This window comes from Alexandromys fortis, unplaced genomic scaffold (genome assembly GCF_014885135.2).
Source record: "Alexandromys fortis isolate MF-2015 unplaced genomic scaffold, M_Fortis_MF-2015_v1.1 scaffold_377, whole genome shotgun sequence".
Taxonomy (NCBI): Eukaryota; Metazoa; Chordata; class Mammalia; order Rodentia; family Cricetidae; genus Alexandromys; species Alexandromys fortis.
In genome coordinates this window covers 63,876-91,658 of record NW_026068257.1, presented here as the reverse complement: position 1 = coordinate 91,658, position 27,783 = coordinate 63,876, and the positions used below count along the sequence as shown (strand labels likewise).

At 38.8% G+C, this 27,783-nt stretch overlaps 1 protein-coding gene across 2 annotated transcripts in view; it reads left to right on the top strand.

Annotated features, from left to right (window-relative positions):
* The window catches only part of Ppp1cb (protein phosphatase 1 catalytic subunit beta), a 33,737-nt gene extending 6,499 nt beyond the window's left edge, over positions 1-27,238 (top strand). For both annotated transcript variants that reach the window (XM_050131583.1, XM_050131582.1), the window contains 7 exons: positions 13,281-13,412; positions 15,842-16,072; positions 17,886-17,990; positions 20,160-20,231; positions 21,018-21,169; positions 22,894-23,028; positions 25,424-27,238. In XM_050131583.1, coding sequence (XP_049987540.1) covers positions 13,281-13,412; positions 15,842-16,072; positions 17,886-17,990; positions 20,160-20,231; positions 21,018-21,169; positions 22,894-23,028; positions 25,424-25,528 — 932 coding nt within the window. In that variant the 3' untranslated portion in view covers positions 25,529-27,238. The remainder of the gene's footprint in view (positions 1-13,280; positions 13,413-15,841; positions 16,073-17,885; positions 17,991-20,159; positions 20,232-21,017; positions 21,170-22,893; positions 23,029-25,423) is intronic.
* The last annotated feature ends 545 nt before the right edge of the window (positions 27,239-27,783 follow it).

Sequence of the window (27,783 nt, the reverse complement as noted above, 5' to 3'; positions counted from 1 at the left end):
ACAGGTCCTTTTTAGTTTAAAAGACAAACCTGTATTGGAAATTTTTCAAACAAATAAAATTGTAATATGGTAGTGAGTACAATTTGGTGGGTTGTTTTTTTGTTTGTTTTTTGTAATTACTGGGATGGAATTCTTTTGGATAGAATTCAACATTTTACTTAAGATTCAAGTAAGCGGTTTCAATGTTGGTCATAAAATTTGATTGTAAGTGCTCATCTGTTGATACTGATCTGTAATGAGATTTTGTGAATTTAATCTTGAAAGATGCCCTTTCACACAGATAGGAGCTGCCAAATGCTAACAGTGTATGATCTTTTTGTTTCAAGATAATTGTCACAGATTATTCCAGTCAAACATAATTGACCTACCATTGGTAAAGTGGTTTACCTCACTCACTTAGCTGACAGTTGAACCACTTGAAAATTTCTCCACTTGTTAAGTTCTGAGTTTGAGGCCAGCCAGGGCAGCATAATGTGATCCTGACTTAAAAAACAAAACCAACCAACAAAATAGACCCCCCCCCCAAAAGAAAAAGAAAAAGAAAAGAATGCTACCAGAGCTTCGAAGTAATGTCAGTCAAGTAACAGCAATCTGTCACTTAAACTACTAAAGCCCAAACAGAATGGTTTTTTAGAGCGGCAAAAAAAGAGGATGCTTACCTAGAATTCCATTTATACTAAGGATATTCTTCAACACTAAAAGCAAACATAAAGACACACCGGAGCTCAGAAAATTGGAATGGGTCAGTGGTTAAGAGCAGGGCTGCTCTTCAGAGGTTCGATTCCCAGCACCCACATGACAGGTTGCAACCACCTGATTTTTGTCAGAAACCATAGTAAATGTAAAAGAAACAAACATTGAAATTAAGATCATTCCAGCAGTTGGCAAGCAGAAATATCAACCAAAGTTGAAGATCATCCTGGTCTACTTAGTAAGTTTCAGGGGTAGTCAGACATACATTCTGAGGCCCTATCTCAATAAATTAAGGGGGCGGGGACAGGTAGAGAAAACTCAGAAATTTACATATTGAATATAAAGACATTTTAAATTTAGGAACACAGTGGGGGGGTGACTAGAGAGAAGACTTAGCATTTAAAAGCACTGGCTGCTCTTCCAGAGGACCTGCATTTAATTCCCAACATCCATGAGATGGATAATAATCATCTGTAGCTCCAGTCTCAGGGATCCACACACTCTTTGGCCTCTGTAGGAGGAAGCAGGCACACAGTGGTACGCAGGTATGCATGTAGGGAAAACACCCAAATGCAAACAGAGTTTTAGTTAAATAAAAAAGAAAAACAGATAAATACAAAAATGGGAAAACTATGTCATGTACACATTAATCAGACGAGGCCTGGGTTGACAATGCAGGTGAAGCTGTGAACTCCAGTGTCACTAGAGATAATGAAGGATATTAGTGCTTTCATGATAAATTCAACAGAAATAAATATTTATGTCTTAAAAATCTAAAGTCACTAGACCTAAAAAGACATATAGAGAAAACCTTATCCCCATAGTGTACTACTATAGCTTTAGTAACTGGTAGAACAAACAAACAGGAAACACTCAAATAGTTGGAAATTGAGGACGAAAGATATCACACAATTGGCCTGTGAAGATATCTCAGTAAGCTTTCGAGAAGATCTGAGTAGGAGACACAGAAAGTTTGCATAATAAACTAACTTCGTGTGGTGGTGTGGGCCTGTAATCCCAGCACTAGGGATACAGAGAAGGGCTTGGGGAATCACTGGTCAGTTAATTTAACCTACTTGGCAAGTTCCAGGCCAGAGGAAATGGACAGCACATGGAAAATGCCACCCAGAGTTATCCTCTGGCCTTCATACACAAAAGCAAGCTGGTTCAGACAGTGGAATAAGGATTTTATCAAAGTAGAAAGAAACAGTAGCAGAAAGTAAGTATCCTCTTGATGAAAAGATTAAAAGTTTATGTGTCTAGAAAGACTTAATATCAGTAAAGATAAAGGAAACAATGGTACTAAGGGCGCTAGTATAGAGCAGAGATGAACACATGTGATTTGTGATTGTGCTAGAGGAAAATAAATGCTTTAGAAGATGATTGGAATAGTTGAGTATTGTCTTTTAAATGTTTATATCCAAGTCTAGTGACTTGTGCTGTGACCCTGAAAGGTGTAGTATTCCAAACTATTATGTTAAGGGGTGAAAAGACCTGATGCCTGCCATACTTCAGAGAGAAGTAGGACTCTTGTTGAAGGACAATAAGATATAAGTAACTTTATGCTAATAAATGTAAAGGCTAAGATGAAAAGTTTAGCTCAACTGATAGAAAAATAGAAAATATTATTGTTCAAGAAAATGGATTTGTATTGAAACACCTTAAATTTCTAGGCTAGATTATTTTAGTAGTGATCTAAACTACAAAGACATTAACGTCTATTTATAACCTTACAGATACATATAAAAAGACAGGAATTGGAAAGGTTGTTCAGCAATTATGAGCACTTACTGCCCTTGCATATGATCCATGTTCTGTTCCCAACGTCCAGCACAGTGGCTCACAACTACTTGTAACTCCAGTTCCAAGGAACCTAACCATCTTCTGATGTAGGATGCCCCTCTCTATGCGTGAATGTGTTTATTACCATTGGTGAATAAAGAAGCTGCTTTGGCCTGTAGCAGGACAGAATAGAGCTAGGTGGGAAATCCAGACAGATACAGGGAGAAAGAAGGTGTAGAGTCAGGGAGACACCAGCAGCTGCCAAATGAGTAAGTTGCCAGAGCATCACAGGGCACGTGGCAGTATGTAGTTAAATGGAATGGGTTAATTTAAGTTGTAAGAGCTAGTTAATAGTAAACCTGAGATGATAGCCAAACAGTAGTTAATGTAAAGCCTCAGAGTGGTTGTTAGGGAACTGGCAGGCAGGAGAGAAACTGCCAATTATACTCTTTTAGTCTCAGTTGAACTTTTACACATGTGGTACATTCATGCAGGGTCATACACACATACATGAATAAAAATAATAATACTTCCCAACTTCATAAAAGCTTGCACAGCACTTTAGCAAACCTGGCAATAACAAGAAATCAACCAGTATATAAATATAATCCCCCAAATCTTGAAAAATGTGTCATTGTGAAACCCATTAATGTGTGTTAATAATTATGATCTTAAAAACTCAGCAAATTAGGGGCTGGAGAGATGGCTCAGCGATTAAGAACTCTGACTGTTCTTCCAGAGGACCCGGGTTCAATTCCCGGCAACCACATGGCAGCTCACAACTGTCTAAAAATCCAGTTCCAGGGGATCTATCTGACACCTTTATACCAATTCACATAAAGTTAAAAATTTATTCTTAAAAAAAAACTCAGCAAACTATTTGCAGGTTGAATCTTAACATGTTTAATAAAGATATGGGCTTGCTTTAGGAGACCAGTTTACTCTAATACTCAGAGCTTCCATTAAAATAAATCACATTAATATAAAAGGGAAAGTTGGTGGTTATCTCGATTAAAAAGTATTTGGTAAAAACAAAAAATTCCCCTCCCCCTGACAGAAATTCTTAGTAAAGTAAAACAGGCCTTTTCTTCAAGATAAGGCACATAGAGTTATCAGTTATTAGTGCTTTCATGATAAATTCAACGGAAATAAATATTTGTGTCTCAAAAATATGATGGTGAGGTGCTGCTGGGTGCCATTTCCTCCAAACAGGTTCAAAAACGTGATGGGAGAAAGAAACAGCATCAGTTCTGCTCCTGAAAACTCTAGCCAATTGAGCAAGGAAGAAAGAGAAATTAAAGATTATGTCTTAGTCATTGTTCTATTGCTATGAAGAGGCATCATGACCAAAGGAACTTTTATTGTCCTTTTAAGACAGGATTTCTCTGTGTAAGACCCCTAGCTGTCCAGGAACTTGCTCTGCAGACCAAGCTGGCCTCGAATTTACAGAGATCCACCAGTCTCTGCCTCCCTGAATGCTGGGATTAGAATGTTGGGATTGAAGACATACTCCACTTTATTATAGTGAAAAGCAAACAGGAATGTTGCTGGAGCAGTAGCTGAGAACTTTACATCCTGATCCACAGGAAACAGGCAGAGAGAGACTGGGCCTGGTTTGAGCTTTTTGGAACCTCAAAGCCCACTCCCAGTGACACACCTAAATTTTTCCAAACAGTTTATCAACTGGAGACTTAAATATGCATATGTTTGGGTTAGTGGGGGTCTATTCTCATTTGAATCACATTCCACTCCCTGGCTCCCATGAACTTGTAATGGTATCAAAAGGCAAACTACATTTAGCTCAACTTCATAAGACCCTATAGTCTTTTACAGTTTCAATCAATACAGTCTCTTTTGAGACTCAAGACAATCTCTTAATTGTAACCCACTCTAAAATCAAAAGGTAAATTGCATACTTCCAACGTACAATGGCACAGAATATACATTACCATTCCAAAAGGAAGGAGAGGGCATAGTGATGAAATACTGGACCATAGCAAGTCCACAGCCCAGCAGGGCAAGCTCCAAACTTTGCATGCACCTGCATCTGATGTCAAAGTACTCTTCAGGTCTCTGGCTCCTTTCAACTTTATTGGCTGTAATACACTTGTCTCTCTTGGGCTGGTTCCACTCCCTGTTAGCAGCTCTCCTTGGCAGGTAGCCCAGCACTCTGATCCCTCCAATATCTTGGGATCTCCTTCACAATCCAGGCCTCACCTCCACAGCTTCATGCAGTGGCTTCTCTGAGCCTCCATGCAGGGACTTCCTTGCTAAATGCCTGACATCAGTGCCCTTCCTTAACCACTGAGGAAGGTTCCATAACTTTTTCCGGTATGCTTGACTAAAATCAGAACCATGTGGCTGAAGCTGCCAGGTTCTGCTGCCTACTTGGGGCCCCTCCATTACTTGTATTTGCATAAATTGTGACCTGGTGGTTTCTAGGCTAAGAAAATCTTAGGCTTATTATTTTCATAGGTTGCAAGGTTAGCTGGTTGGGGCCTTGCCTGAGGTCACCACTCCCTTTATTCCATTTAAACATCAGACTTTAACATTTTCATCTTGAGCACAAGACTTGGCTCCAATATTACATTTTCTAGCATTCCTTTTCCACTCAAACTGTACATTTCTTGCTTCTCTTTGTCCACTTTCCTTTTCATTATAGATCTACATAAGGGTGATCACTAATAACTGTGACACAGTTCATACTAGACTGTCTTTGAAGTCTCTTTTGCCAGTGACATTAATCCAACTCTTCAATTAGCCTTAGGCAGATTTTTAGGAAAAGGGCAAAAAGAAACTACATTTCTCCGCCAGATTATCACAAGAATGGCTTTTCTGTAAGCTGATATTTTTCCCCTCTGAAGACAGTTGAGCTAGGCCTGCTTAGTTCACATTGGCCTTCAGCACTACTATCTCCCAAGCTCCTACGAGGGTGGATTGCTCAGCCTCACCTACAACAACATTCACTTGCTTTCTTAATCCAAGTCCCCAAAATTCACTTTTCACCAACAAGCATCTTGAACAGGCTGGCACAGCCTGGTACCAATTTCTGTCTTAGTTATTCTTCTATTGCTGTAAAGAGACACTGGCTAAAGGCTACTTTTATAAAAGCATTTAATTGGTGGCTTGTTTACAGTTTCAGAGGGTTAGTTCATTATCATAGTGGGAAGCAGACAGGCATGGCACTGAAGCATAGCTGAGAACTTTACATCTTCATATCTTGATCCACAGGTAGCAGAGAGGGAGGGGGCTGACTGAATGAACAACAGAGCTTGGGCTTTTGGACCCTCAGAGCACATCCCCAGCAACACACCTACTCCAACAAGGACATGCCTCTTAGTCCTTTTTAAACAGTCCAGTAGCTGGAGACTAAGCATGCAAATATGTCAGCATTTGGGGACCATTCTTGTTCAAACCACCATGGATTGGAAAAGAAATAAAGCTGTGTTTTTATAACTGATGACTGACTTTTAAAAATCCAAAAAAAAAACTTGTAAGCTTTAATACTACACAAAGTCGGTATACAAAATATATATTCCTCTGTGTATGTGTAATCACATACTGGAAAAATGAAACAGACATTTACAGTAGTCCTCCCAAAATCAGTTTGAAAAAATATACAAGACTGCCACAGTAAAGACTATGAAGGAAAAATGGACATTGCTGAGGAAGATGACCAGAGCTAGAGCTAGCAAGGTGTTACAGCAGCTAACACACACACACACTCTGGAACAAGAGTAAATGACAGATAAAAGGAGAGGAAAGGGCATGGGTTGGAGACTTGAAATTAAGACATCAATTCTACCAAACCCCTCAGTTCATTTTTCCATAAACCCCATAAGCCCTACAAACTTGATGACCCATAGATACAAGCCAACTTTAAAGCTTTGGAAAACACAGAAGTACCCAGATTAATTTAAGAATTTTAAAGATCAGAGTCAAAATGTTTATAATACAAAAAATAGTGATAGAGTGGTGATGAGACACCATAATAAGAGTGTCTTCTTGTTGGTGTTTTCCAAGACAGGGTTTCTCTATGAAACAGTCTTAACTGTCCTGGAACTCGATTTGTAGACCAGGCTGGCCTCGAACTCACTGAGATCCACCTACCTCTGCTTCCTGGGTGCTGGAATTAAAGGTGTGTGCTACAGCTGCCCCAGCTCAGTAAGAGTGGTTTTCTATCAAGCTGCCACTAAATTAGTTGCTATTAATCAGTGCTACTGAATCAGTTGCCTTTGTGCCTGGATAAAAATGAACGCTGGGTTGGAGAGATGACTCAACAATCAAGAGCTCTTGCTGCTCCAAATTCGATTCCCAGCACCTATGTGCTAGCTCACAACTGTGACTTCATTTTTGGAGGTTCTGGCACATGTACACAAATACACATGCAGGCAAAACGCCTAAATTAACCTTGACTTTTACTTCAAGCAGTATAACAACCTAATTCAAGATGAATTATACAATTAAATTAGCTGTAACCAAATATCAAAAAAATAATCAACAAATTCTTTAGAAAGGGTAGTGATTTCTTGATAAATTGCACAAAGTATTAAGAAGTGAAAGGCAAGGTTAACTTAATTGAAATTGTTTTAAAATCTATATTCATTAAAGAACTTTTCATTGAAACAGCATTAAGAGATGGGAAAAGGTCCAGCATCAAGTTTTATTTATTTATTTATTAAAGATTTCTGCCTCCTCCCCGCCACCGCCTCCCATTTCCTCCCCCTCCCCCGATCAAGCTCCCTCCCTCATCAGCCCAAAGAGCAATCAGGGTTCCCTGCCCTGTGGGAAGTCCCAGGACCACCCACCTCCATCCAGGTCTAGTAAGGTGAGCATCCACGAAACTGCCTAGGCTCCCACGAAACCAATAGGTCCAGTAGAATCAAAAACCCGTTGCCATTGTTCTTGAGGTCTCAGTAGTCCTCCTTGTCCGCTATGTTCAGCGAGACCAGTTTTGACCCAGGCTTTTTCAGACCCAGGCCAGCTGGCCTTGGTGAGTTCCTGATAGAACATCCCCATTGTCTCAGTGTATGGGTGCACCCCTCGCGGTCCTGAGTTCCTTGCTTGTGCTCTCTCTCCTTCTGCTCCTGATTTGGACCTTGAGATTTCAGTCCGGTGCTCCAATGTGGGTCTCTGTCTCTGTCTCCTTTCATCGCCTGATGAAGTTTAATATTCAGGAGGATGCCTATATGATTTTCTTTGGGTTCTCCTTCTTATTTAGCTTCTCTAAGAACCCGAATTATAGGTTCAATGTCCTTTATTTATGGCTAGAAACCAAATATGAGTGAGAACATCCCATGTTCCTCTTTTTGGGTCTGGCTTACCTCACTCAGGATGGTGTTTTCTATTTCCATCCATTTGCCTGCAAACTTCAAGAAGTCCTTGTTTTTTACTGCTGAGTAGTACTCTAATATGTATATATTCCATACTTTCTTCATCCATTCTTCAATTGAAGGGCATCTAGGTTGTTTCCAGGTTCTGGCTATTACAAACAATGCTGCTATAAACATAGTAGAGCATATACTTTTGTTGTGTGATAAGGCCTCTCTTGGGTATATTCCCAAGAGTGGTATTGCTGGGTCCATGGGTAGGTTGATCCCGAATTTCCTGAGAAACCTCCACACTGCTTTCCAGAGTGGTTGCACAAGTTTGCATTCCCACCAGCAATGGATGAGTGTACCCCTTTCTCCACAACCTCTCCAGCAAAGGCTATCATTGGTGTTTTTGATTTTAGCCATTCTGACAGGTGTAAGATGGTATCTTAAAGTTGTCTTAATAAGCATTTCCCTGATGGCTAAGGAAGTTGGGCATGACCTTAAGTGTCTTTTGGCCATTTGAACTTCTGCTGAGAATTCTCTGTTCAGCTCAGTGCCCCATTTTATAATTGGGTTGATTAGCCTTTTACGGTCTAGTTTCTTGAGTTCTTTATATATTTTGGAGATCAGACTTTTGTCAGTTGCGGGGTTGGTGAAGATCTTCTCCCAGTCAGTGGGTTGTCTTTCTGTCTTAGTGACAGTGCCAGCATCAAGTTTTAAGGTAAGCAAGCGGTTGCCTCAAAACAAATATCAAAAAAACCCATTAATTATAGGAAAAGGCACTCAACAAGCTTAGTCAGGGAAATGCATATTAAGATTTCAGTGAATGCTACTATATTATATCCAGCAAAGTCACTAAAAGTTAAAAATACAGATAATAGCCAAAGTTGACAAAGATACAGAGCAATAGTGATAGTTTTATTAGAAAATGATACAATCACTATGTAAAACTGTGCTGGCGTCTCACTCTTAAAACTCAGCTTTCTCTGTGACTTTGATTTACTCAGTGTTCCAGACATGCTCAAGAGAAATGTACTTGAACGTATTGGTGACATTGATAGTGGCACCAAAGCAGAACTTTGTGGTGGAGTCATTCAGTGAAACACTTCAGATCACTAGACACAGGTAAAGGGGTAGCAGGTTTCACAGAAAGAATTTCAAACAAAAGAGTTTACTTCTGTTTTCTAAAATTCAGAAACAGGTCACATTACTCCATAGTGAAGGAACGCTGACCTTGGATACTGTTAGGGCACAAAGGGATGTTTGGTTGTGGAAAGCATTGTATCTTGAGCTGACAAGTGGCGTACTGGGTGTGATAGTTGACCTTTCATTGAGTTAGTCATTCTAGCTTAGTTATCTGTACATAATACCTTAGAGTGTTTTTGTTTGGTGGTAACAGCAGATGTTTGCGTCTTACTTAGTTTGACTGTATTTCATGCTGAAGGTTTTCACCAGGAAATTTTATGTACAAAGTGGAAAGAAGACTGGTTGTTTGGTGACTACTTTTGAACCGTTCCTATTGCTGTTTGCTTCCTACGGTTGTGTGAAACATGAGTGCTTTAGTCCTAAGTTGTTTAATTCACCTCTTACTGTACAGTGAAGATAACTTGGAAATTCTGGGCTACCAGAAGGACTAACTGAAAGATGATGATAGTGTTCTGAGCCTGATAAAGTATACAAACTTAGCTGTGCCTTCATAATATGGTGTGACCTTATACCTGGACCCATTCAAACACTGGCAATATTGTGGGCTAGTCTAGTTGTTCCATGTAAAGGAAGAACTGATTTCTTGATTATATTGTCACTGTCCCCCACCCAAGATGACCGAGAAATGTGAAGTGCTCTTAGAACCGGAGTACTCTGGGCGTGGTTCTGAAATGAAAGGATTGGGTTGCTCTGAGGACTACCCTAATTTTCTAACATTAAAGCAGTTAAATTTTGAAGTCTCTTGATAAAGGCTTTTGGAACCGTTAGTTTCTATAATAGCATTCATCCGCCCCTTAGATAGAATTTTGTCTGAAATGCACCTTTATGTACTACTAGGTGGGGAGAAAACCTGTTAGCCCTAAGATGGTGTTAGTCAGAAGGCAAGCAGCCATAATCACTGCAGCATGGCTCTGTTTGATAAAATTTTAGTTCTGTAGGTTAACATGACTAAGTTAAAGCGTTTTAAACTTTGTAAATATGTTAGTCAAAGCCACATAATTACTGAACTCAAAATTAAACCTACAGCTGGGGAAATGGCATGCTCAAACATGAAGACCCAAGTTTAGACCCCCAGCACCAATGTTAAAAGACACCTGCTTTAACCACCATACTGCGGGGGGGGGGGGGGACATGCTAACTGGGTACCAGCCTAACTCGTGGTCAGTGGGAAGTTCTAGGAATGAGACCATGTCAGAGCAGAATGTCTAGTGTCCTTTTCTGGCCTCTGCATGACTCACAGATGAGCACACACACACACACACACACACACACACACACACACACAAATAAACACGTAATTGACTGATAACAGAGAAAGAAGATAGCTGCTTTAAACTGACCTATTAAGGTGACCCACACTCATCTTCTGACTTATAGTTGCTGTTAAGTTTCAACTAGCTTTGGAGCTTAGTGTTTTATTAATAAATTGTAGGTAATAAATTACAAACCTCATTGTTATTGGGAATCTTACTAGTGTTCAGGTTGAGGTGAATTTAGGATTTTTTTCACCTCAGACAAATGCCGTTGTGCCAATTTCGAATCATTTATTTATTTATTAAAGATTTCTGTCTCTTCCCCACCTCCGCCTCCCCTTTCCCTCCCCCTCCCCCTCCCCTCCCCCAAACAAGTCCCCCTCCCTCGTCAGCCCAAAGAGCAATCAGGGTTCCCTGCCCTGTGGGAAGTCCCAGGACCACCCACCTCCATCCAGGTCTAGTAAGGTGAGCATCCAAACTGCCTAGGCTCCCACAAAACCAATAGGTGCAGTAGGATCAAAAACCCAATGCCATTGTTCTTGGGGTCTCAGTAGTCCTCATTGTCCGCTACTGGTTTTAACCCAGGCTTTTTCAGACCCAGGTCAGCTGGCCTTGGTGAGTTCCCGATAGAACATCCCCATTGTCTCAGTGTGTGGGTGCACCCCTCGTGGTCCTGAGTTCCTTGCTTGTGCTCTCTCTCCTTCTGCTCCTGATTTGGACCTTGAGATTTCAGTCCGGTGCTCCAATGTGGGTCTCTGTCTCTGTCTCCTTTCATCGCCTGATGAAGGTTAATATTCAGGAGGATGCCTATATGTTTTTCTTTGGGTTCTCCTTCTTATTTAGCTTCTCTAAGAACCCGAATTATAGGCTCAATGTCCTTTATTTATGGCTAGAAACCAAATATGAGTGAGTACATCCCATGTTCCTCTTTTTGGGTCTGGCTTACCTCACTCAGGATAGTGTTTTCTATTTCCATCCATTTGCCTGCGAACTTCAAGAAGTCCTTGTTTTTTACTGCTGAGTAGTACTCTAATATGTATATATTCCATACTTTCTTCATCCATTCTTTTATTGAAGGTCATCTAGGTTGTTTCCAGGTTCTGGCTATTACAAACAATGCTGCTATGAACATAGTAGAGCATATACTTTTGTTGTATGATAGGGCATCTCTTGGGTATATTCCCAAGAGTGGTATTGCTGGGTCCATGGGTAGATTGATCCCGAATTTCCTGAGAAACCTCCACACTGCGCCAATTTTGAATTTTTATAACAACTAAAAATGTTTCCATTGACTTCAGTTGCTGTTATCTTTAACAACTTATACACAGTGGACTTTCAAGTATTTGCTAAATTGATGACTTCTGAACAATAATTTTTAGCTCTGCATTTACTCATTCAGAGACCTTTAATCTTTCAAGGTGAATGAATGCTTTTCCTCTTAAACCAGAGGTCTCCCAATTTATAACTAATGCCAAACCAAGCCTTTAATCTTGGGAGGCAGGTGAATTCCTATGAGCTACACAGTGAGACAGTGACAAAAATAAACAAACACTAGCAAATAAAACCCTAATGCTAAAACCAGGTGTAGTGGTGGTTGCTTATAATTCCAGCTCTTGGAGGTAGAGCCAGGAGGATCAAGAGTTCAAGGCCATCACCTGCTACAGAGTTCAGAGTAGCCCAGACTACAGGAGATCCTATCTTAAACAGGCAAACAACAAACCAATGCCAAATTAAAATTGTTGCTATATTGAAGCTAGTTTTCCAGAATTTTCTTTGAATTTCAAGGGTACTTTGTGTGTGTGTGTGTGTGTGTGTGTGTGTGTGTGCACGCGCGCGCATGTGGAGGGGGTATCATTCCTTAGTTACTGTCCACTTTATTTTTCTTTTATACAGTCTCTCACTGGCCCAAATTCATCCTTGAAATTCAAAAGTAACAACCAGCTAAACCTCCTTTCTTATACAACCTTAACACAGCTTTACATAAGTACTCCAACCACAGGTGTGAACCACCCCTAGGATTATCTGCGCAGGTTAAGTTGGCTGGCCAAGGAACACCAAGAATCCACCTCCTGTTTCTGTTTCCCCAGTTGCTGGAGTTACTTCACCCTGCTTTTTATTTAACGTGGGTTTTGGGAATTGAAATAGATCCTTATGCTTTTAAGGTAGTCTTATTAACTGGTATATATGCCAAAACACTTGTACATTGTATTCTCTTACCTCTTCCTTGGTATTTTGGTGTTAATATGGTCATAGAATGTATAGTTCTAATTTTTGAATATCTGTTTTTTTTTAAAGCCTGTTTCATTCTGACAAAGGAATTCTAACAGTTGTTAGGGGAGAAAAATGTGTGTTTAGTTTGCAAATGGGAACTCGCAGTGCGGGGTATATTATATGGCATGTTTCAGTGTTTGTTCTAATGAGCAACTAGAAGTGCAGATTGATAAGCCTCGGCACTGCTGAGACTTTAAGGAACTGTGGGAAGTGGAATCACCTCACCTCTCTTTGCCGCTGGTTCTTAGTGATGCTGTGTTTGCTTCCTGCTTACTCAAGACTTTATTTAATGAGAACAGGACAGACCTTAAGATGCTAGCCTTGAAATCGCTTGAGTATCTTGGACTACTAGCTCATGCTGGCCACCGGAGAAATGCATTTTAAATTATTTGTTTTGCCTGCATGTATGTCTGTGTGAAGATGTCGAATCGTGGAGTTACAGTTTTGTGCGGCCATGTGGGTGCTGAGAATCAACATTAGATTCTCTGGATGAGCATCCAGTGTTCTTAACCACTGAGCCATCTCTCCAGCCCCAGAGAACTACATTTAACTTGTCCATATCTGAGGAGTATCATCATCAGAAGCCAGCAACATTGGAAATTAATGCCATAGTTCTTAAAATAAATTCACCGTTAGCCATATGACCCGGTCCATGTGTGACCGTTTCTGGTCTTCAAAATATGGGTGTAGTTCTTTAGAAAGCATTATTATTTTATGGATAATTCTGGAAAAGTGACCAGTTTCCTCATTGTTTTATCAGTACGAGGATGCCGTCCAGGAAAGATTGTGCAGATGACTGAAGCAGAAGTTCGAGGACTGTGTATCAAGTCTCGGGAAATCTTTCTCAGCCAACCTATTCTTTTGGAATTGGAAGCACCACTGAAGATTTGTGGTATGTAGATGGTCAAAGTTAGAAATGAGTTTTCTTTTTTTTAGGCTGACTTCAAACTCACAGAGAGATCTATCTGCCTCTGCCCCTCCCTAGTACTGGGATTAAAGGTTTGTGCCACCATGCCTGGCAGGAAGTGAGTTTTTTTGTTGTTGTTGTTTTTTGTTTTTGAGACAAGGTTTCTCTGTAGCTTTGTAGACCAGCTTGAATGTAGAATGGCCTTGAACTCAGAGATCTGCCTGCCTCTGGGATTCAGGCGTGCGTGAGTTTTCTAAAGCACATATTCTCTCATATTGAGGGTGATTTAGAGAAAACTTCCAAATTTGAATTAAAACAATTTATAGTTTTTATTAAGGGTTGGAATTTATAAAACCTGTGTTCTGTGTGATGGTTATGTGTTTGTGAAAACCCTTTGTTCTTCATGTTTCTAAGTAATCTACCTTAAAGCCATGTAACTTGATGTTCAGTGTATATTTTTAAATGTCAGATATTCACTAATGGGATGATACTTTCCTTTTCCCAGACTACTGCCCCTCCCATTCCAGGGTTCCTCTGAGTTCAGTGTTGTCCTGTTAGGAAAAGGTCCTGGTCCTCAGGCACCCAGTTTGGAGGAGGTCCTCATCCCTTTCTAGGGGTCGCTTTTTTGTTAAGAACAAGATGGGGTCGGGTAGGGGAAGACATTAGCCACCAGCACTCAGAGTTCTATGATGTCCCAAGCTGGGGTTCCAGGGTTAAATAGGGGCTAGGGTATCTCCAGCCTTAGCAACCTGAAGACCTCAAGGATCAGACTCTTGGGATATTGCCAGAGAAGCAGCTTTGGGTAGCGACTCCTAATTTGGTGATTGGGTTTGGGGAAAAGTCACCAGGGGACTGCAATGGTAGAGGTAGTCATGTATGTTGAGTCAGGAGGGGTAGGTGACCATGTTCTCCTTGGACTGGAACTATTTGTGCAGTGGTTCCCTGGTATCCAGTCCTCAAGGTGGACCTTTTGTCCCAACTTGGAGGGCCTTGCTTTCGGGAATATTGCAGGATCATTATGGTTAGTTTCAGGGTCCCAGAGATTTAGTGTATTTCTTAAGTGCTTTGTATTCTCTCCTCTGTGGGATTTTATTAAATCACCTGTGGTGCTTTGTACTGTATCCAGCAGATACATAGTAGCAGAGTAAATGTTTGTTGATAAGTGAGCTTAGACTATTACCCTTATATCAAAAACAGTAGTTGAAACTCCTGGCAATCTTCAGTCTCTTATGATTTATAAATAAGGTAATTTAGTTATTTGTAGATGATCTAAAAATTATTTGAAGTACAGATCCTCCTGGATTTATGGTGTGGTTATATCCCAGTAAACATTAAGTTGAAAATAACATAAGCCCAAAATACATTTAAAACACTAATGCTGAACACTATGGTTTGATACATTACACTGTCAAGCATCAGTTGTACGGTCACAAGCAGTGTGACTGGTGGATACCTATAGCTTGCTGCTGCCACCTAGCATATCCCAAGTGTTGTATCACATTTCACTAGCTTAACAAAAAGATTCGGAATTCAAACTGCAGTCTACTGACCACACAGTGCTATTGCACCACCATAAAGTGAGAATCTTGTAAGTTAAACCATTTTAAGTCAGTGATTGTATTTCATACACGTACCCCTGCAAATGTTATTTAATATAGCAATAACTTGAAGGTAATAAAAGTTATTTGTATGATTTTTTTTGTTTGTGGTTTTTTTTTTGTTTTTTTTTTTTTTCTTTTGTGGTTGGAGAGACAGTCGTGGGTTCTGGAAACCAAACTCTTTATTTTTGGTTGTGAGCCTAGCCTTTAACGGCTGAGCCATCTCTCCAGCCCGTTTGTATGTATTTTAGTTCCTGATATTTAGTATAACAGTATGACTTAAGTTCAGCTACCAGCTAATAAGAGTAACTGTCAATTATTTTATAAAAAATTGCCTGAAATTTTTGCAGTATACAACAATATTAGTTTTTCAGCTCAGTTTCTATAAAATAGGAATTTTGACTCAGCTTTGCTAGTTCTTCAGGTTCCAAGAGTCTCGTGACACTCCAGTCAAAGTGTGCTCTGGGCCTTGGTCATCTGCAGGCTGAGCTGTGAATGGGTTTGGGTCTGTGTAGGTTTGCTGGACTGCGGGCCCTTATTCCAACGGAATGAGCTGCTGGCCAGAGTCTCCTCCATTCTTTGTAAGAAGCAGCTCCATCAGCAAGCAAGGGAGAAGATGTGAGGTTGCGAGCATGATAAAAGTTAGTTTTTGTAAATGAGTCTTAGAAGTGACTGGCTGCATTTGGGTGGTGGTGTTTGTTAGCAGTAAGTCTGGATAGTGACCAATGCTGTAATGGTAAGGAAGTATACAGAGTTTCTAACTGTCATAGACGCTACGTAAAACTAATCAAATTTTCTAACCCGGTTTGTTTTTAGGAGATATTCATGGACAATATACAGATTTACTGAGATTATTTGAATATGGAGGTTTTCCACCAGAAGCCAACTATCTTTTCTTAGGCGATTATGTGGACAGAGGAAAACAGTCTTTGGAAACCATCTGTTTGCTGTTGGCTTATAAGATCAAATACCCAGAAAACTTCTTTCTCCTAAGAGGGAACCATGAGTGTGCCAGCATCAATCGCATTTATGGATTCTACGATGAGTGTAAGTGGGATTTAAAGCTTAGAAGCGCATTTAGTTTCCACATGTTTTTACGATTCAAATGAATTTCTTCAGGTGCTCGGTGATGTTTTCATTTTTATTTTTTTAATACAATCTCAGGCAAAAGCCCAGAAAGAACCTAAAGCTAGGAAACACTTTAAATTTTTTTCTTGGGATCTCCTTGGTCATGTTCCAGATTGTCTGCAGCTTAGTTGGCTGAAGGTAGTCCTCTTAGTTTTCCCAGTAGGATACCCGAGAGAAACAAGCTCAGTACACTACAGACAGTGGTTTCTGCTGTTCATTTGTTCATTAATTTGTGTGTGTGTGTGTGTGTGTGTGTGTGTGTGTGCAAACATGGGCACAGGTACCCTACATACATGGTATCATGACACACATTTGGAGATCAGAAGAAGATGGCTTCCGATTGTTTTTTTTTTTTTTTACCTAACATTCTCAGCAGTTGGGAGCCCTGGCTGCTCTTCTCGGGGACTCGGGTTTGGTTCCCAGCACCACATCAGGGAACTGACAAACTCTGCCTTTAACGATTCTCTCTGTGGCCTTGGCAGTCACTTTATACATGTGGTTCATAAACAAACAAGCAGACGCACATGTATAACATAAATAAAAATAAATAAAATGCTAAGGAAAAGTCAAAATTTATTTTTAAAATTTTATTTTGTTCTCATACATTTATAGTAGTTTTCTAATTAAATTATTTTTACTGCTAAATTACCCATTTGAATCTAGTTTTTTTTTTCTTAAAAAACTCACAGCTTCCTGATTCCTGTAACAAATGTTTGTGAATGTGTCATGTATGCCAGTCACTTCTGACACTGGAATGTGCTGATACTCAGGGCAAGTTACTCTTAAGCACACATGGAATTTATGTTGTAATGATTCTGTATTTGATTTTTACATTTTTTTGTAATCTGAATTAAGTCAGTCTTGTACAGAGAAAGGAAGTTGAAGCACATCAAACTGTAGCCGTTTTTCTAAGCTATAACAGAAATTAAGGCATGTTCTTAGAAAATAAAGTGAGACTTGAATATCCTTTAGGGTAGAAAAGACTTCAGATGAAACGTATGGGAAAACAGCTTGTAAACGGTCTATAAGTTACACTTACTCATTAAAAGGTAGGCTTGGACATAAAAACAGGAAATTAATAGCTGTGACTCTCATCCCTTCTCTGGCTTGGTAGTTGAACTTAATGCCCAATCAGGAAAATCTGGTAACTCTTAGTTGAAGCTGTCTTTGTTGTAGCGGGGCTATGGGAAATTATAGCCTTGCATCTTTTCACTTGCTGTAGTACCAAGTTGTAATTTGCTCGGAAATGAATACCACTTAGGCACTTGGAAGTGTTCCTTTCATGGTAGTAGGTTTATACCTCGTTACTCAGTGCACTAGGTTAACGTGGACCAGCTCCTCATTTTATCTACTTACTTGGCTAGGTAAATACATGAATGGGGGAATTAGCTAATACTCTATTAGCCAATTTTAAAAATAGTGTATTACAGTGATTTTTATAAGATAAAGCCATTTGATGTGTTTAAAGTCTTTATAATCCTGTAGGTGGTGTTAATTGTTTATTTTATTGCCCCTTTAAAAACATAAGTAAAAAAGTTAAGTATAATCATAAACCTGCATGCTGGACAAGTACTGAAACATGAGCTACATCCCCAGCACATGAAAAAAGCGCTATGTGGATGAGCTGTTTGTGCTAAGGTAGCACAAAGAAGAAAATTAAGACCATCATATTTTCTCTTTGAGATAACTAATGAGAATGGTTATTGATTCATTAATTCTCACTTTTTTATAGGCAAAAGAAGATTTAATATTAAATTGTGGAAGACATTCACTGATTGTTTTAACTGTCTGCCTATAGCTGCCATTGTGGATGAGAAAATCTTCTGTTGTCATGGAGGTGGAGTAATAAATTTGCTATTTAGAAGAGACCTACTAATTAAGATGCTGTGGGAAATAAGAGTGTGCCGGGAGGTACACAACAACTAAAAGCCATTCTGACAGCAGATTGCAGGCCAGGCAGGGTCAGGGCTGCATAGGAAGATGCTGTCTCAAACAAAAGCAAAGTCATGCTAAGAATGAATAAGAACTGCTCGAGGCCTGCTTACGACCTCCTTCAGAGGGGGACAGTGGTGGCCCACGCAGAGGCAATCCCAGCGCAGAGGCAATCCCAGAGGCAGGCGGATTTTAGTGCGTTCAAGGCCAGCCTGGTCTACAAAGTGAGTTCTAGGACAGAGCTGCTATACAGAGAAACCCTGTCTTCAAAAACAAACATAAGACCTCCTTCAGTAATTAGAAATTTGTGATTATTGATAATTGGCCTGAGTGGTCTATACACACCTGTAATTCCAGAATTCGGAGGGAGATGGATCTCGGGGCCATCCTAGGCCATATATGCTATGTGAAAGAAAAAAAGAAAAGATAACTAGGTGATTTTTAAAAGTATTTTCACTTTGCCTCAGTTTAGGCCTGGTTGACTGGTTGGGTGGGGTTTTTTTGTTTGTTTGTTTGTTTTTGTGGTTTTGTTTTGTTTTTGGTGGTGCTATGGCTCTAGCCCATGCCTCAAATTTTGATGAAAAGATACCTTGCCATCAGCAAAACTGAGAAGCTAATTATCTTTCTGTCTATATTAAATACTTTTTATCAAACTTTAAATGTAATATAATTTAATATTCATATAACTTCTAAGTTTTATCCAGTTTATCAGCATAAGTACATGTTAGGAAATGAGGACACGAGAATACAGAGATTAGAATTCATATCAAACGTTTTCAGACCTCCATCCTCAGCACCCAACTACATCAGTGCTCTTTGGTGTCTCACACAAAGGAGCTGTGTTTCTGACTCATCTCTGAAGATTGTAAATAGCTGTGACTAATGCCTGGGGACTTTCTGAAGAGCCCCAGTGTGTAATAATGAATAATTTTGTCTACGTTAGATGAAGTTTTTTTAAGTTCACATGCATCAGAACTCACTTGAGAATACACAATAAAGTTTTCTATGCTATCACGTACACACAGAATTTTTCAAAAGTTAGGGAGATAGTATATTTGGTAAAATGCTTGTCATGAAAACCTGATAGCCTAAATTCAATCCTTAGAACCCATGTGGAAAAGCCAGCTTTGTTTAACCAGTGAGCTCCAGGCTAATGAGATATCTTCCTTTTCAAACAAGGTAGAGGCAGGTATGTCAGTGTGAGTTCAAGGCTATCTTGATCTGTGTACCAAGTTCCATGTCAGCCAACCTGTCTAGAAACAAACAGAGCAACAGCAACATACAAGGAGATTGCTCCTGAGGCAACATCCATGGTTATCTATCATCTGGCTTCTGCATAAAAAATATAATCATACACACATGTATAGGTGTGTATAGGTCAATTTAATAACATTTGTATTTTCATATAGGGAAGAAATTTAATGAAATAATATAAAAAATTGGTTGCTCAGTATTATCCAAGGTAGTATCTTAAGGGAAGCTGTAAAGTGGGAAATGCTGGTAAGACAGGTAGTTAGGCCTAAGTTTAGGGAGTGGTTTATTCTGACAGCATTATTCACTGTATTTGTTGAAATGTTGTTTTCCGTAGACTGAACACTTAAGGAATTATGTTCTTGGACATTGGTGTAGTTGAGATAGGAACCGAGAAGTTTGAAGTGTGTATTTAGCTTCATTCCTTGTGATGGTAATTTAATTATTTACTAAAGAAATGGTAGCTTATATTTATGTTCTACTTTAAAGATTACAGAGTGTGTTCTTGTGCTTTTTCTTATTTATCCTTCTGGTTAATAGTTTATATATTTTTGCAGATAATGAGCATTTTGAGGTAGGATATGGGGAAAAGTTCTTAGGGGACCAAGAAAGTAAAAATGCTTCAAGATTTAGTGGTCATGAAGTTACAAAAGTAGTAGGAAGGATTGCAACTGAATGTCTTCTTATGGAGGATAAGGGCATTTGGGAAGAAAATAATGGAGTTCCTCCTTGGAGACTTAATTTATTTCCTTGGTAGAAGGATAGAAAAGACAACATTATAAGTGTTCTGCTAGATGTCAAGTCTTTCTCTTTTTATTTATAGGACTGTCACCAGATCTACAATCTATGGAACAGATTCGGAGAATCATGAGACCCACTGATGTCCCCGATACAGGTAAGTATATACAGAAGTTTAGTTAATTGCTTTATGTGAAATGCTGACATGTCTGAACCTAATTATACTTAGTGAAAGTCATTTAGAAACTTAGTATCAGCCCCGAAACCAGTTAACATTTGATAGTAAGTTTCTGCCTGGGGGATATTTTAATTGAAAGTTTCTGAGATATTGAAAATGTTTATTTTGGTGTTTGATTTTCTGTTCAGCCTTCTGAAATATATTATAGTCCTTAGATCTTTTCCTAGGTTCAGACATTTCTCGAATTTAGGATCTGATTTGATTTTGTTCTTTATATATATATATATTTTTAATGCTGTAGAGATTAGAAAAGCAGACTTAAAGTGAAAAACAGAATCCAAAGTGATCAGGACAATCCTGACGGAAAAAAATTACAGGAAAAGACTAGCCCTTCCTGCCTGTAAGATAAAAGTCTTACTTAAAAGTGTTAATGTGTTTGTGACTTAATGATAATAAATAAAATGACATAAGAGGCTGGTAGTGTAATTGTAAAGAATGGATAAGCTGACTATCGAGAAACTAAACAGGTTCCAGCTATCATGCTTGAGTGTTTCACACACTATTTCATGTATGCAGAAATCATCAGAAAGTGTGCCTTAGGAAGCCAGGAAAGGTTATATTTGTCTGATTGCCTCAACAAAGAATGGTTAAAGTGTAAGAAGGCAGGAGAAAAAAATGTAAAATTATGTGTGTGTGTGTGTGTGTGTGTGCGCGCGCGTGCCTAATTCTGTGCTTTCTTATTTTTTTCTTTTCTGTTTTTTAAAGGTTTACTTTGTGATTTACTCTGGTCTGACCCAGATAAGGATGTACAAGGCTGGGGAGAAAATGATCGTGGTGTTTCTTTTACTTTTGGAGCTGATGTAGTCAGTAAATTTCTGAATCGCCATGATTTAGACTTGATTTGTCGAGCTCATCAGGTATGCAGTATTAAGACTCTTGGATATTTTGTTAATTTCACATGCTTTTGTTCACAGGTAGATAAACAGATAAGCTTCTATCTCCCCATGTGTCTTAGTTACTGTTCTGTTGCTGTGAAGAGACACCATGACCAAGGCAATACATTAAAAAAAAAAAAAAAGCATTCAATTTTGGGCTTGCAGTTTTAGGGGACTAGAGTTCATGAACTGCATGGCATGGAGTGTGATGGCTGGCAGGCATGGTGCTAGAGTAATAGCTAAGAGCTTCCATCTTGAGGCAACAACCAGTGAGGCAGAGAGTGTGATGACCGGGAATGGCTTGGACTTTTGAAACCTCAAAACCCCCAATGATACACGTCCTTCAACCAGGCCACATCTCATACTTCCCAACAGTTCCATCTTCTGAGGACCAAGCATTCAAATATAGGCATTGATATCTAAGAAAGGTAATGTTGACAAAGTGGCTCAGTAATCAAGATTACTGGCTGTTCTTCCAAAGAACCCACCCACATCTGATTCCCAGCACTTACATGACAGCTTCAAACTGTCTGAAACTCCAGTCCCAGGGAATCAGACACCTTCTGATCTCCAGTGGATGATACTAGGCATGCAAATGATGCACAGACATACATACCGGCAGAACACCTATACACGTAAAAATAGAATAATTCATTAAAAATAAAAGATAATGTTGTTTATGTAGGAAAAAGAGATAAGGAGGCCAGCATCTAGAACTCATAGTCTGTTACCCAAATGTGTGGGTATTGTTTTTGACAAAAAAAAATTTTTGATTGTGTTTTTGTTTCAAGACGGGGTTTCTTTGTGTAACAGCCCTAGCTGTCCTGGAACTAACTCTGTCTATAGACCAGGCTGGCTTTGAACTATCCATCTGCCTGCCTCTGCCTCCCAAGTGCTGGGATTATGCCACAACTGCCCGGCGCTATAAGAAATTTTTTGAGACAGCCGTAGAATGTGATTATAAACTGATTAATTATACATTGTTAATTATTTTCTGTGATGAAATCATTATTGATCCACTGTTCTCAGTAATGCATACTTACAGTGCTCATGATCTATAAAACATAATTGGCTTGTAATACATTTTGGAAATATTTTTGTCTTAATTTTGTTTTTAAAGTATATATTTCATTTTCGAGGCAGAGGCAGGCGGATCTCTGTGAGTTCGAGACCAGCCTGGTCTACAAGAGCTAGTGCCAGGACAGGCTCCAAAGCCACAGAGAAACCCTGTCTCAAAAAACAAAACAAAACAATATATATTTTCTATGCGTGAATGTTTTGCTTGACTGTATGTGCTTGTACCACAAACATGCCTGGTGCTTAACAGATCAGAAAAGGACATGAGAACCCCTGGAAGTAGCAATATGGATGTTCGTGAGCTGCCATGTTGCTGTTTGGGAACTGAATTTAAGTACTCTGAAAGAGCAACAAGTGCTTCTAACGAATGAGCCATTGCCTCAGTCCCTTTGACCTCTTTTTACATTGCTGGTTTGGTTTTGTGGGTTCAAAAAAGGAAGTTATATATCTGTGTGGGAGTATGTGCAAACGGGAAGACTCATTTTGTTTTTTCTTACCATCTCCAGGTGTATAACCAGGGCCCTGGCACCTGAAAAAGTTGCTGCTGTTTGGCCTTTGCTTCATTAATCTACATTAGCATAGACGATTAAAAATTACCTACTAATGAGGATTTTTATTTCTTTTGACAGGTGGTGGAAGATGGGTATGAATTTTTTGCTAAAAGACAATTGGTAACCTTATTTTCTGCCCCAAATTACTGTGGCGAGTTTGACAATGCTGGCGGTATGATGAGTGTGGATGAGACTTTGATGTGTTCCTTTCAGGTAAGACACGAAATATAAATGCCTGCCCACCCGCCCGCCCTCCCTCCTTCCTTCCTTTCTTTCTTGACAGGATCTTCCTGTATAGCCCAGGCAGACCCTGACCTTACAGTCTTCCCGCCTCACCCTCCTGAATATCAGGATAATAGCCATTTGCTGCCCTGTCTGGCTTGGTAGATTATTAATGACTATACACATTCATTAAAACTATTGTCAGAGTAATTTTTCTTTTTAAATAATCTCTGTCTGAGCAGAATATGTTGAAAATCAGTTTAATTCAGAATTTGTTAACATTCAGGGCTGGAGATACAGTTGAATGATAAAATGCTTTCTTACCACATGCAAGGCCTTTGGTTCAATCTCCAAATACACCAGTGGAAGTGGATCTCCTCCCCCCTCCTCCAAAAAATAAAGAAAGTGATTACCATTCACACTGATTAAAACTTTCTGGCTTGGGTCATAAACTTACTAATGTTCGGTCTGTATAACCAGATACATTTTTAGAAACGTTTAGGCTGCACCTTTCTTGTTCCACATGTTGAAATAGTTAATTCTTTTGTGACAAAAGGATAGTGCATAACTACTAAAAGAATAGGAAGGGCAAGCTGGGAAGATGGCTCAGTGAGAAAAGTGCTTGCCATTTAGCATGAGTGCCGCCTGAGTTTGGACTCCATGGAGAACAGTGTGGGCCTTTAGTTTCACTATGAGGAAACTGAACTTTCTGTACATGTTCAATCCAGAAATCTTGTGAATAGTCTGACTTTAGTATTAGCTGGGTTCCTGGTATATAGAACTGACACAGTGTAGCAAGTTAGCTAGGGCTCTTGCTGTGAAGAGACATCATGACCATGGCAGCTCTTAAATGAAAACATTTGCCAGGTGGCACATGTCTTTCAGGAGGCAGATGCAGGCAGATCTTTGTGAGTTCAAGGCCAGCCTGGTCTACAAAAGCTAGTTCCAGGACAGGCTCAAAGCTACAGAGAAACCCTGTCTCGGGGGAAAAAAAAAAAAAAAAAAAAAAAGAAAGCATTTAATTGGGTGGTGACTTGTTTACAGTTTCAAGAGGTTCAGTCCATTATCATCATGACAGCATGCAGGCAGACATGGTGTTGGAGTAATAGCTGAGAGAGTCCTAAATTTTGCAGGTATCAGGAAATTGACAGACACACTAGGAGCTATCCTGAGAGTGTCTCAAAGCCTATCCCCACTGTGACATACTTCCTCTAACAAAGCCACATCTCGTAATAGTTTCGCTCCGTATCAGATTGTGGGGGGCCAGTTACATTCAAATACCACAGTTTTCATAGCTCTTTCCCTTTGTTGTATTAGACCGTACTTATGAACAACTGAATGCTAAATGCTTGGTGTCTCCATTACATTTTAAGAGTTCTAACCAAGTCTTGTCCTTCAGCGATTGTTGGATTAATAGAGGAGTTGGATTAATATATTTCTTTTATTGGGATACTCTAATATGCAGAGTGGTTTTAAGAAACACTACATAAATATTTTCCATATTTAGTCTTGTAAAAAATTGGCATTTTCTATTTCTAACAGGTAATGCTCTATTTATGCTAAGCCCTGTATTGGGTGTAATGAAAGTAACAAGTGTTTATGCAGGGCATGGTTGCATATGCCTTTAATCCTAGTACTCAGAAAACAACCAGGCAGTTGTCTTTGAGTTTGAGGCCAGCCAGGGCAACATAGCCCTGTCTTAAGATAAAACAAAATGTTTGCAAGGACACAGAACACTTTAAAACCTAAAACCTAATACATTAATGGTGGAAATGCAGATTGCTACAGCTGCCCTAGGAATACAGTTTGGCAATTCATTAAAAGTTAGATGTAGTGTTAACAGATGATTGAGCAAAATTAGGTCCACTCAAAATCCTGTAGCATTGTTTGTGATAACTAAAAGTGGAGACAACTCCAGAGCCCAGCTGCAGAGTGGATAAACCGGGGGGGGGGGGGGGGGGGCAGAATTAAGAACCTAGAACCTAGGGTTTTTGTTTTTTTCTCAGACCAGTGGGTTTTGTTTTTTGGTTTTTTTTTTTTTTTTTGTTTTTTTTTTTTTTTTTTTTTTCTCTCTCTAATGAGGTGAACTAATGGTGAAAATTTTAGCCTAAATTTATGGGCTTGGCAGTTGCTAAGGCTGTGTAACCAAGCTTTTGTTACTAAAATATAACTAACTAGTAAGTGTTCCTAAGGGCGGTGCTGGAGGCTGAATCCAAGTACTTCTTCATGCTAAACACTTGCTCAGCTGCTCTGCCTAACTTACCCAGTCCTTAAGTCTAAGAAATGTTTGTGTAATGTTGCTGGACTATTTCTATATTTTCATTGTACTTTAACAATTGATGTCATTTATTAAAAAAATAATATTGTTAATAATTTTTTTCCCAAGATACTGAAACCGTCTGAAAAGAAAGCTAAGTACCAGTATGGTGGATTGAATTCTGGACGTCCTGTCACTCCACCTCGAACAGCTAATCCACCGAAGAAAAGGTGAAGAAAGGAATTCTGTAAAGAAACCATCAGATTTGTTAAGGACATACTTCATAATATATAAGTGTGCACTGTAAAACCATCCAGCCATTTGACACCCTTTATGATGTCACACCTTTAACTTAAGGAGACGGGTAAAGGATCTTAAATTTTTTTCTAATAGAAAGATGTGCTACACTGTATTGTAATAAGTATACTCTGTTATAATATTCAACAAAGTTAAATCCAAATTCAAAAGTATCCATAAAGTTATATCTTCTGGTATCACAATTTTTAAAGTTGAAAAGCATCCCAGTTAACTAGCTGTGGTAGTTACCCAGATGAAAGCATGGTGTTCCACCTGTGTCACATGGTTTTAGTGTTACTTGGTTGTTTAATTATTTTGGGCTTGTTTTGTTTTGTTTGTTTTTGCTAGAATAATGGCAACTACTTTTCCTGTTTTTCCCTAAACATTTTAAAAAATGGAATATGGGAAGAGCTTTAAAGACATTCACCAACTATTATTTTCCTTCACTTATCTACTTATGTAGCTGTTTGATCTTACTAAGAAAACTTATGCCTCATAATAGTAAAAAGGAATTTTAGAGGTTGATAGGTTTTAAAAATATGCAAACTCTCTGATCCAATGATTTTTATCAACCAGTTTGACTGGGCAGACGTTGCAGCTGATAATGAATGAATATTTTGCTTTTTACAAAATTGCCACTGATTTGGATTTGTGCACTCTAATTTTTAATTTATTGATGCTCTATTGTGCAGTAGCATTTCATTTAAGATAAGGCTCATATAGTATTACCCAAAACTAGTTGGTAATGTGATTATGTGGTACCTTGGCTTTAGGTTTTAATTCGCACGAAACACCTTTTGGCATGCTTAACTTTCTGGTATTACCCTCACCTGCATTGGTTTTGTTTTTTGGGGGTTTTGTTGTTGTTTGTTTTCGTTTGTTTGTTTGTTTTTAGATCCACAGAACATGAGAATCCTTTTTGACAAGCCTTGGAAAGGTGGCGCTCTTCTTTCCCTCTCTATGTGAAGGATGTATTTAAATGAATGCTGGTCAGTGGGACATTTATCAGCTCTGAGTATCGGGGTGCTTCACTGTCTAATAATTGCCATGTGAATGTTGTTTTTGACTGTAAGGCTTTGTCACTAAAGATTTTAATCCGTGTTTTCATAATCAAAGGTCATATAGTATGTATAGACATGCTTTGTAGTGAAGTATAGTAGCAATAATTTCTGTACATGATCAAGAGTTTATTGCAACATTTCTTTTCCTGTTCTCTTTTTTTAAGGGTTAGCATTAACAAATGTCAAGGAGTAGCAAAGTCAACACAGATTTTAGGAGGGCTTAACAACAGGCACAGATCTGTGGTTCTTTGGAAGTGACACTATTGGATGTGATTATAAAGTATTTTATTGAACATTGTCAAATTTGTAAGCTTCATAGGGATGGACATAATATTTATATAATGCCCTTCTTATGTGTTACCATAGATGTGAAACCTTATATTGTCTTTGAGAATGTTAAATTGAGAACTCTGTTAACATTTTACGGATTGGCGCATATTGTATTACTGCAAGAAACATTTAATTTTCAGCACAGTGCAAAAGTTCTTTAAAATGCATACATCTTTTTTTTTCTAATTCCATATTGTTTTGAAGCACATTTTAAATGTAGTTTTCTCATTTAGTAAAGTTGTCTAATTGATACAAAGTCTGAGTGATTATTCTGTGTTTTGTTTTACAGTGAGACATGTAAACACACATTGACACGGCTATAGCCATGCTCTGTTAGGTCACACACACCTTTATCTAATGTAATGTCATAACTTTACTGAAATATAAGTCAAACGGTTGCTAATAGGATTTTAGATGTCATTTCTCAGTAGTCGGTATTTAAGGTAGCTCAAGAAGATAGCTTTAATCTCAATGTTAATTAATCCACATTATTCAGTATCTCATAGACCAGATTTTTATGAAAACTTATTCAAATTAAAACTAAAGAAAACTGAGCAAATTAGTATTGGTTGTTAAAGGATAGACATTTACTATGCTGAAAAAATTATTCAGATCTCTTAAAACTACAGCTTCTCGTAGATTAATAAATGTGCTCCTAAACATTAATACCACAGCTGAACACATGTAACTATCACAGGTTATTATGCTAGTTTACTGGCAAAAATCACAAAGACAAAAAATAAAGTACAGGCTGCTTTAAATCCTAGAATTTGTGATGTACCAGGAAGATCTATGAATTTG